The sequence below is a fragment of the Phalacrocorax carbo genome, chromosome 2 (assembly GCF_963921805.1).
Source record: "Phalacrocorax carbo chromosome 2, bPhaCar2.1, whole genome shotgun sequence".
Lineage (NCBI taxonomy): Eukaryota > Metazoa > Chordata > Aves > Suliformes > Phalacrocoracidae > Phalacrocorax > Phalacrocorax carbo.
The window spans coordinates 144,218,750-144,230,072 of record NC_087514.1 but is presented as its reverse complement, the minus strand read 5'-3'; the positions used below and the strand labels follow the sequence as shown (position 1 = coordinate 144,230,072).

At 41.3% G+C, this 11,323-nt stretch overlaps 1 protein-coding gene across 1 annotated transcript in view; it reads left to right on the top strand.

Annotated features, from left to right (window-relative positions):
- The first annotated feature begins 3,833 nt into the window (after nucleotides 1–3,833).
- The window catches only part of RUNDC3B (RUN domain containing 3B), a 55,378-nt gene continuing 47,888 nt past the window's right edge, over nucleotides 3,834–11,323 (top strand). The window contains exons 1-2 of the mRNA XM_064444680.1: nucleotides 3,834–4,243; nucleotides 10,770–10,885. Coding sequence (XP_064300750.1) covers nucleotides 4,140–4,243; nucleotides 10,770–10,885 — 220 coding nt within the window. The 5' untranslated portion in view covers nucleotides 3,834–4,139. The remainder of the gene's footprint in view (nucleotides 4,244–10,769; nucleotides 10,886–11,323) is intronic.

The following is an 11,323-nucleotide window of genomic DNA, read 5'->3' as shown; positions in this document are numbered from 1 at the left end:
CCAGATTGGGAGAAACACTTCTGAGCCTTTTTTCCTTTGAGATGTAGTGATTTCCATAAGGCATTGCTATCTGTAAATCCAAACTGATTTTAACCAATTTGTCATTGCTGCTATACCAGTCATAGCTGCTGTATTTCATATAGTGACACTTCAAATTCCTACTTCAGTAATACTGTTTCTGAACACTGTAATTAATTCCAGCTTTGGTATCCCTAAGAAAATGGAATTTTTGGAACTGTCCGCTAAAGAATTAACAATGAAGTATGTGAGCCTAGCAGAACAGAAGTTGAGGGCCAGAGACAGAAACTGAGAGATAGGGAAGAACTTGTTTTATGACTATATCCTTGTGAAGAGCAAACATCCCGCCTTAGAATATGCTGAGAATGGGGTGATAAAGTGTGTAGTCAAGAAGAACAACTAATTGGGATGTAGATAAGAACTAAACCAAAGTGCCCAGTAGGGGAACTATCCTCATTATAATACTAAAGATCAAGCCCCTAGGCCAGGAACCACCCCCCCTCTAGTAAATCCCTTAATCTATGAGCATGCGTGATAAATTAAAAGTGAGCTGTACCATTACATCGAAGCGAGAAAGAAACTAATTATTATTATTAGCTGAGGTGTGTGAATATTAGCTGTGCTTGACACATTTAACCGTATAAATGCCTTGTAGTTTCACAGTGCGGTGTGCTAGCTTTGTGGGTTACCACCTAGCACCAATCTTTGCACAAAAATTACTTTAAAATACCTCCACTCTGTGTGTAGTTTGGTGTTTTGCACACCAATCAAACAAACCCGCTTTTTGGGATAACAGCTTCACTTGGTTGAAATCAAAGGAGTTATTCCCAGTAGGTTTGGTTTTAGTGTGTGTGTGTGGGGGGGGTTTGGTATACTTTTTTAGAATCACTCATTACTCATGCTCGTGCTTTACAGAGACTGACTTCTAAGTGAAGCCATATCCTCTGACACACGCAGCTATTGGTATCTTACTAATGTTTTAAAGCTATCAACACTGTTAGAGGGAACCAGTTTAAGTCTGTGCCTCAGCTCAGACATGGTGTTGTCAATACGGTGCATCCACACTATGCATTCTGTATTCAGAAACTTTAGAGCTGAAATTACTTCTTCTTATGAAATTAATGATAGGAATAATTCTATGATACAACTCTCAGATGTGAATCAAAACCGTTTAGGCTGGAAGTGACTAACTCTGAAGTTGGATCAGATCATTCTGATTCTTCATCCAGTTAAGTTTTTATTATCTCTGGGACAAACATTCTATAGCTGCTCTGAGCAATCTGTTCCAGGTTTTTTTACAGATTTGCTGTCAAGAATTTTTCCTAGTATCTGTCCCTTATTGCAGCTTATGACAATTGCCCCTTGTCCATTTGCTAAGCACTCCTACGAAGAGCCTGACTGTTCCCTCTATACTCCCATTAGGTAGTTGAAGACAATAAGATTATCACTTAGCCTATTTTCTTACAGAGAGGTATTAAAAATGAAAAAGTTACTACAGTAAGTTTCCTGATAAATGTATTGAGCTTTCTTAAGTCTAAGGCAGCTGATGATATTTTTTTTTTATTCTTTTGAAGTCTTCTGGAACCTTTTCACAGTTCCTGCTTTGATAAGAAGTAGCAGAAGATAAATTATATTTGAAAGAAAGCAATGAACTTGAGAAAATTAATTTACTGGAGGAGTAAAAGCTATCAATATTGAACCTAAAGCTTGGTCCAACAGATAAGCCTGTTTTCATCTGAAATCTCTTTCAAGTATAAAAATTAAAAGTTGCAGCTTTCCAGAAACAAGGAAGAGGAGAAGAACAGAGAAGATACTTTTGCTTATGATATGTGTAGAAAAGTTCTCCTGTTGTTTGGGTTTTTCTGCATTTTTGGTTTTGCTTGTTTGTTTTTTTGCAAAGCATTGGTAATTATCCAGTATGTTTATCATAAGTTCAAGAACAACAGACCTTGCAGCTGAAACAGCTCATCTGCAGAGATTAAATCTACTTCAGCCTCAGCTTGAACTTAATCAAAAGATTACTCAAGCTTCACGAATCTCTTAATAGAAGTTACAAGACAGCAGGCCTCAACAAAGACTCCAAGAAGCAGAAAGAAACCTGAAGGCAGGCTCTTCATATCTGAGAGTCAACAAGCAACACAGTCAACATCTTCCTTTGATTGTCTGAAAGAATGAGTAGGGAACAATAGCTTGTTTCAATCTTGTTCTAGTAGAGCCAAAAAAGTTGTTACTCTTGCTTTCAGAGTAGAAAGTGAAACTATATCCTCCTTCAGGTTTACCTGTGTCCCCACTTCTTTTATGCTGTTTCTGGAGAGGGGAGGAAGAGAGGCAGGAAACAGAATGAAGAACTACCTCATAGTGAATTTGAATTGTGATGTGTTTGGGAATAAATCCACCCAAGAAAGATGAAGTTTTACCTTAGGGAAGGGACAAAGGTTCACTTACCATTTGATATAAAGGTCAATGAAGATAAAGATTAGTTCAAACTTATTCAGCTACATGCCAAGAATACAGTATATCAAGTAATATGCGATGATCTTGGAAGTTTTGCTAAGTGGTAACAACACTTGAAACAATTTATGAAAGATCTTCTGATTAAAAGAAAGAGCGGCATTTGCATGTTACCATATATGAAAACGTGGTCATCTATATGGAAATCTAGTTTTCAAAGTTGCTATGTCAACACGATTACTCTTCAGGTTGACTGCAGTTGGCAGTCAATAACTGGACACAGTTCCCTGTTTGATAGCATTTCTGAGAAATAGCTTCATATCTAGGAGTGATATTCACTGAGGAAACCATAGTCCAGTGGGGGTTTGCATGTCAGTAAGTAGAAATTTTTATATTTCATGAATAGGAACTGATAGCTTAGACTTTATCAGACACATTTAGGAATATCATAATCGTAACTCAGTAGAATAAAGAGTTGTGCCACAATTTATGCCACCATTCATCCTTGTCGCACACAAATAATGTTATTTTCTTAAGCATAAAGGGAACTTCCTCCCAGAGAGGAAGGAAAAAAAATTAATCCATACTGCTCACATCTCCCCAACTATCCGGCCAAATCCACTCCTTCACACCCCACAAAACACGATTTAGTGCTAGGTTTTCTTCCAAAGTGTTGAATTATCCCATCTTCCAGTGACTTGAACTCCACTTCATTATGTGTCCCTTGTACAACTTGGCCCCAAGGCAAAGCCCTATACCCAGAGCTCTTCTAAGCATGCTCAGAAATCACGCCTTTGTTTAGAGCCGGTACTTGGGCTGCAGGGTGGATTACCATTTCATTCACATATTCCCACAAGTACAGCCTCTAAAGGTTACATATGCCATAAAGCAGCGTCTAATGGTTCGGCACAATTTTAACTCTAAGGCGGACAGCACCACAGCCTACAACCTGAGAAGTTCTCACATCCTAGACGGCAACTCGCTGAGGAGAGGGAGGATTGAGAACAGTTGAAAGAAGCCCGCTATTTCACAGACGCTTAGAGGGCTACAGGACTCACTCGGGGGTCCTGAACCCCACGGACGCGTACTGAGTGAGGGGACACGGAGGCGAACGAGGGGAAAGGGACGTTGGCAGAAGGGGAGGGCAGGCGGCCTCCTCCGTGCCCGGCGGAGCGCTGCCCCTGCCTCAGGCGGGGAGGCAGCGCAGCAGCCCCGCCGCCTCAGGTGGTGGTGGCGATGCCGGCCCACCCGCCCGCTGCCGTTGGCGGCGCGCTCCCCGTTGAAGCACTGGGCCTCGGCGGCGCGGCGCGGCGCGGCGCCGCGCCCCTCCCGCGCGCTGATTGGCTTGGCGGCGCCGGCGCTCTGCGGCGCTGTGGTTCGGAGGCGCCGTGGCTGCCCGGCTGCTGGGAGCGGGGGGGGGCGCCGAGCCGCCCCCGCCGCGGGGACCCCGCTGCCGCCTCCTCGCCCGGCCTGCCGCCTGCCTCGGGGCGCTCCTCCCGCGCGGACCTGGCGGCGGGGGGGGCAGCGGGGAAAACACGGGGGCTGCCGCCGCCGCCGCCGGCTCCTCCTCCTCCTCCTCGTGCGGCGGTGGGCGCAGCATCCCCGAGACCGGGAGGCCGGGAACAAAGGCTCCGCGCCAGCCCCGGCGGCTCCACCTGCCCCCCGCGGAGATGGCGTCCCTCGGCTTGGGGGGGCTCAATGTCCCCGCCCGCAGGAAGAGCGTCCCGTCTCGCAACGCCGCGGTAGAAAGGCGGAACTTAATCACGGTCTGCAGGTGAGCCCGCGGGCCCAGCCCCGCCTCAGGAGACCGGTCCTCTCCCCCTCCCGCCGCTTCGGCCGCGGGCAGCCCCGCCGGAGGGGACCGGTCCTCTCCCCCTCCCGCCGCTTCGGCCGCGGGCAGCCCCGCCTGAAGGGACAGTTCCCCGCCGCCTCTGCCCGTAGCGGCCGCTCGGGGGCGGGAGCGGGGGCGGCAGCCCCGCCGCAGCCGCCCTGTCCGGGGGGTGCCGGCCTCCGGGGTGCGCGGCGGCGGGAGCGGGCAGCCTCCATCCTGACTCAGCTCCTTCGGGAGCGGCGGCGTGCGGGGCGTTGAGGCGCGGCCGGGGCACGGCCCGCAGCGGCGCCGCGCTGCACCGGGGCGTCCGGCCCCCGGGGGCGGGGGCGGCGGGAGAGGCTTGTTTTGGGCGCCTCGGTTGTGTTCCCTGGCGAGAGACGAGCGCCGGAGAACGGCAGGGCTGGCTGAACCCTCGCAACGGTGAACCGAGGTTTTAATCTTCAGGAAAACAGGATTGGTGTAGCGTCGGTTTCTCTTAAATTTTGGAATTTTCAAATCTTTTAAAATTTAGACTTGATGTATATTGGACGTGAAGTGAAACCTAAACTGTTCTTCCAAGCCGCTATGGAAGTGTCTAACCGTGTGTTCTTGCTAACGCACTGGTGCCGCAAGAGCAGTCCCGAGGAGGCTGCCTTCAGGGGATATTTTTATCTCCAAAATTTAGATCAGGAGATCCGCAGTATAGGCTAGACCTGAAGTGTATTCAAAATTTTTTTTCTCATCTTAATGCTTAGCTTGTACAAGCTTGATAATACTTCCTATGGCTTTCCGTGTAAGCCTCTCCACGGCTGTCCTTGCTGAGTTTATTTAGCATTTCGAAGTGTGCTGTACTGACCCATTACATCATGGCAAACTTTTAAATACCTGAGTAGGCTGGTAGCAATGGCTCCGTTAGTTTGCCTGTTTCAGTTGCTAAATTTTTAACTTATCGAACAAATTTGATTGTTATCCGGAGAAGGTCTTCAGGAGACTTATGAGCTCTGGTATGATTTTAATTCTCACAAATTTTAATAATGTACCAGGACAACTATTAGATAATTTTATACCCTCACCACTTAATGCTGCAGCAGTATTTTTAAAAACAAGTTAGGACCCCATAGTCTTCCTTTTTCTTTTTTCTTTTTCTGTTGTTTTTTTTTTTTTTAAAAGGAATTTGCTTTAATATTCCTTCAAGTCCTAATCTCTGGGTTTTGAAGTAGCATCGATACTATTCTGACTTTTTCCCAGGCTTCTATCCTTACCTCTACTATTACCTGTGAAAAAGATATACAACCAAAACAGAAAAAAAGATTTTTATCAAACTTGCTGAAGCATATCAAATAGGAGAAGGAGAAGTTCTCAGTTTCACTATTGCTACAGAGATACAGATACTGCTAATCTGCAGGCTTGGGAAGACACCAGTTTTATCAAGTAATAAGATAATTGTACAGGATATAAATAGTTCTTTTCAAAGGAGTATATTGTATTCTACAGAGCTTGCTATTTTTCTGTCTCCTCACTTGAAACTATTGTGTTCTCTGTGCTGTTACATTTTATTTTTCAGTTTATTTCATGTTGTTTTCCTGCAGTTGAAAAGATGTTGTAACGTATTTAAAGATTCTTAGAAATCAGAGGGAATTCAAACGTGTGAAACAAGGAACTACTACAGAAGCTACTTGAAATTGGCATATTTTAATTATTTTCAGTAAAAAAATTTAACTTTGCTATATCTTCACAAAACCTGAAGTTGCTAGTTTGTGAATACACCTTAAAACTTGGAAAGGATGATGAGGAAAAATAAATTGCGTTATTATGATGTGCATACATTTATGCATATTTCTATTCTTCTGCCACTGTAAGAGTAAACGTTTAAAATATTTCTGCGCTTTACTGTAGTTATTACACATTTTCTAGTATGGAAATGTGTTATTTGTTAGGAATAGCCAAATTAGTATAAAACCCAGTAAGATAATAGTCCTTTACAATCAAAATCCTATGAGAATGTGAAATATTTCTGGTAAAAATAGCTCCCGTGAATTGATACAATTATATTTGGTTGATATGGCTTGTTACCCAGTGAACGTGAGAGATCACAAGGAAGATATTCTTCTGAATTACCATCTGTTAACAGTCTCTGATAATTTAATGAACTATTTTTGTCAAAGCCTCAATTTAGCAGATTTTTGCTCAACAGATAAACCAGGCTTTGGGTTTTTAGTCTTTTCTTACAGTGATGGTGTCCAGCTCCTCATGCAGATGTAGATAGTTTCTTATACTTACAGCTTTGGAAGGAACAGTTTGTTTCCACTAAAATGTTAAGTGGCAACGTAGTCATGGGAAGTAATGTAGTTACTGAAGTTCCATAAACCAATTGCATGTGAATATAGATGGTTATGTTTGTGTAACTGCACAATGGTGATTTAGATTGCAGTAATTTTTAGCTTTTTTTTTTTTTTAAATAAGTAATAAAAGTTCTAAATCTCTCTCTCCCCCTACCGTTTTTTCCTAAAGTTTGGTGCCTTCCATTTTCCAGTAGTGGTGTTGGGATTTTGAGGTGGTTCTTTGCTGTGTTCTCTTTTAATCTAGTCTTCCCTAAGATTCATAGATCAAAGATTTGTATAGATACAGAACCACCAAAAAAATAGAGACAGGCCTTGGAAGTGAGGGTCTTAGCTTAAACACTGAATGTTAACATGGAACTGAATGACTATCAGGAAATGTATTTTTAAAATAGTGATTTTCCTAATATGCATAAGAGCTGTTGCAGTGACCCTTAGCTGAACTGTCTGGTTTCATGTCTAAGCTATGTTTTCCAGCATAAGGCATGTTAGTTTATAACCTTGGGACTTATTCTGGATTAATAGGTTACGTTCTTTAAAATGGTGTTTTAATGACATTTCCCAAATTGCAAGCTAAATAAATTTGAGAGAAGCCTTCCAGTCATTTGAAAACTGTGAGGAACAGAATTTGACAATTAAAAGTGACAAATTCATGTAGCAGCAAAATTTTCTGACTGCTTTTTGATTAGAGGCTTGTTGCTGTTCTGGAAATAAGCCTGTAGACCTGGGATATATCCACAAAAGGTTTGGCTTTGGTTTGGAGTTATTCAAGAAATTTCTGCATTTTGCAAAGTAGCAGAAGAACCTACCCCAAAAAAGATTGCTGTAAATCTTTCTTACTCAAGAATGTTTCCCTCTTATTCAATTCAGAAGGTCTTTTTGATGTTGGAGAAGGCTACTGTTTCTACATCATTTTTTGGCTCAAGCAAGACTAGATCCATGACAGAAAATAATATGTAAGAATCTGAAAACATCAGTATTCACAAAGGTTGTTTAGAAACACTGATATTGGAATCTCTGCAATGGCAGTTACTGTATGGAAAAAAAAAAGCCCACCACAACAGAACCACCCTGTTGTTGCAGTGACACAAGGGGAAATTATTGGATAGTAGATGTTTTTTAGAGTCTCGAAGCAACAGGTATTGGACCTATATTACTCCTCTGCTCCTACAGTCCACCAAAAAGTTAATCTTAGAAAATGTTAAGTTACTCTTCAAGCCATTTTACTTTCTCATGCCTTTTTGTTACGATTTCTCTGCTAACCTCTGAAGTGTAGGTAGACTTGCTCTAGAGGGTAGTGCTGCTGTAGTAGCCCAGTGGAGAGAAGATGAAGTTTGGAGCAACAAAGGGAAACAAGAAAGCTGCTCTAACTCTACCTACTTGGATGGTTTTTTCTTCATAGCTCTTCTGTACATTAGACATGACCTTTTCTTTCTTGACTGTCAGTCCCCAAGTGGTTCCACATGACTATGCAAGAGCATGGGCTTTCTTTGTTGGGGGTTTGTACACTGGAAACAACATCTAAGGCATCTTTCATGACTAAGTAAAATTGCTTACCCAATGCTTACAATGTAACCTTTTTTCAGAGGCATCACTACTGTGTACCTTAACTACTTTTTCCGATCTGCATGGTAAGCACGGTGAAGTGTGACTATCATGCAAAATGTGTTTGTGACTTTTAACTTACACTTAGAGACATGTTTGCCTCTCTGTAGTACTGGAGAAAAAAAGAAAGAAATAAAAAAACCCCAACACATGAGTATTTGCCTAAGAATCTTTTTTAAATATCCCCAAAAATATTTCCTGTCAATCAAATTTTGCATGGTAGCACTGTTATTTTCCTGGTCTATCGAAATAAGGTGTACATACTTGCACTCCTTGTCAGTTCTCCTGAAAGCCAGTTTCAGCCAAACTTGGCATAGCTATAAAGGTTGCTTAGGTTTTTGGTGAAAGTGTAGAGAGATGGAAATTGATGTTTCTATGGAGAGCATGGTGTCAGTAATAAACGAGTGCTTAAAAAGACAACCATTAATGATGTTAGGCTGTCTTTTCTAATCAGACCCTACGTATTTAAAAATTGTTGTATCCTTAAAAGCTAGATAACATTATTTTCTTCAATTGAATTGCAGAGTGCTTTAAAAAAAACTTATCTGTGATTTTTAGAAGTGTATGTGAATTGCTCTTAAGTGTTCTTTCTTGAATATATCTCAATTTCTGAATATGGATCCCATACAATATTAACCAGTGAAATTTTGAATAGGACACTGAATAGAGGAAAAATAGGCATATTATAGACATATTATACACTGCTGTGTCTTTCAGTTTATGGATGACCGTGCCATGATCATGTCTCTGAATTTTAAGATGATATTCCCATATGTAGTCCAGTATTTGTTTTTCAAAATTAGGAAGTTTTTATATAGATAATTTCACAGCTCTCCAATAGCTTTGAGGAAACAATCATTATTGCTGTTAGAGTAGTCAATAGCAATGATACTGACCAGGCAGAAATTTACTGGTGGGCATGCATGTCTCTCACTTACTCAAAATTGGTTAAAAATGTGGAGGAGCTCAAAACTGAATCATAACTTGGCACTACAGAAGCTTCCTCTCCACCCTTCTCACTCCTAATTCCTGTCCTGCCAAAAACACTACAACAATAGAAGCTGCAGGAAAGGTAGGACGGGCGGAGTCTTTAGTCAGAAGTTTACTTAGTATAACATAATTGAGTTGAAACTCTTTAAATATATATGTCAGTTCAGTTTGAGCATAATTAGTTTCATTTAGTAAATGAACATCAGGAGGCTGTGCTCTCCACTAAGGATGCAGTTAAGTTACTTTTACAGTACAGAGCATTTGAAAATAGTACTGCTGGTTTAAGGAGTCTCATTCCTGCCCGTGCCTATATAGTATGCTGCTTCTGTAGCTGTGCTGTAGTACTGTTTGTGTTGAGGCGCTGTGAAGTGTATTTATTATGAATGTATCCATATTTAAGAGTCATTCCACCCTTCCTTCTCTCAAGTACTAAAAATCTAGATCAGCTCATAGTGCGCCCCATAAAAGGTAGAACTGGCACAACGGAGGGAGCAGTGCGCTTGGGCGTAGGGTCCGGGGTGGGCAGGCAGAGGGAGAACTTTTGAAGCTGGCACTGTTGAAGTTTGGGTGTTGTGAAAACTGTCACCTCAGACTTTAGTATGGCTTCATTAATACAATTAAGGATTGTTGCAAAAACACAATAAATGCCTCAAAATAAATGTTACTCTCAAAGTTGGGGATATATGAAACTTGCCTTGAAACTGAAAACTGAAGAACAAAGAACAGAAAGAAAAAATGGATTATGATTAAAATGGAGAAGGGAAGGGAAAAATAATTTTTTTGTCATATTTCTTGAGGTTTAAACTATCATCTTCTGAATAAGAATGAAATTGTGTAAGTGCAGGTATCACTAAACACAGCTATCACTGGATAATTGACTAGCTACATCTTGTCTGCTTTTCCAGTGGCTTGATTCTGCCTTTCCAATTTCAAATGTTAGATCATTTGGTAGCTTTTCTGGCATAATAATGAAGTAATATGATGCTGAATAGGGATTACCCCCATTCACAGCGAAATCAGCCTGTCGAAGTTAATGCACAGAGTTAACAATGCATAAAAATTCATTGTTTTATGTTTGGATTATTCTTGCATTAGGATGAAATTACAGTGTTCTTGTAATAAGACAAAGTTTATACTTCTGATCCTTGGGCAAAGATTTTGAGACTGAAAAGAGCATTGAGCGAAATGTCAAGCAAAAAATGATGATAGGATTACAAAGAGAAATTGATGTTAGATGCTTTTGAGTCCTTGTTTTTCTACAGCTTCATTAAAATAATTTAGAGAAGAGGAAAAGAAAAGCTCACTTCAGCATAGCAAGTATGGGGATTTTGGTTTTCTTTTTGTTTTTAAGGCTTTATGGCTACGACCAACAATGATGATTGTATTTCCAGGCTATTTCTCAGTGTGGTGTGGGTTTGTGTTGCTCTGACTCATCTTGAAATCTTCAAGGTGGTTTTCTGGTTCTCTGCTTGTTTGGTTTATATAAACTACTGTCCTACTACAGAGGACCAATAGCTATCCATATAATTCATGATTGTCCTGTACTTTTGTTCTAGGTTTTCAGTCAAGACTCTGATCGACCGTTCCTGTTTTGAGACTATAGATGATACTTCCCCTGAATTTAACAATTTTGCAGCCATTCTGGAGCATATTCTAAGTCATCGACTGAAAGGTATGTTAATTAACTTCCTTACCGGTGATCTTTTTGCCATGAGAATTTGTTTCTATGAAACCAGTGTACATATGCAGAAAATCCTTGATGCTGAATGAAAATGTTGGCTTTCTTTGTGGGTCTGTGCCTTTGCTGTTGCCTTCCAGATTGTTTCCATTACCGTGTAAAAGTCAAAGAAATGGTTTTTGTGAAACATATTTCCAATCTTCTTGTTGGAAGCCTTCTTGGCTGGTAATTAAGCAAGTGAATGTTGCCATGGTGCTGAGCTCTGTCTGCTTTTCTGCTTTGTGATAAGGCTGTGTCCTAAAAGCGAGTCTGAAAGACAACTGTAGTGTTTTCTGCTTTAACAGGAACTATAGAGCGCACATCTGTGGTGCTGCTCCCTTTTCTTTCTCCCTTCTCTGCTTTTGTTGCCTTCTTTTCCAGATATTGTGTTTA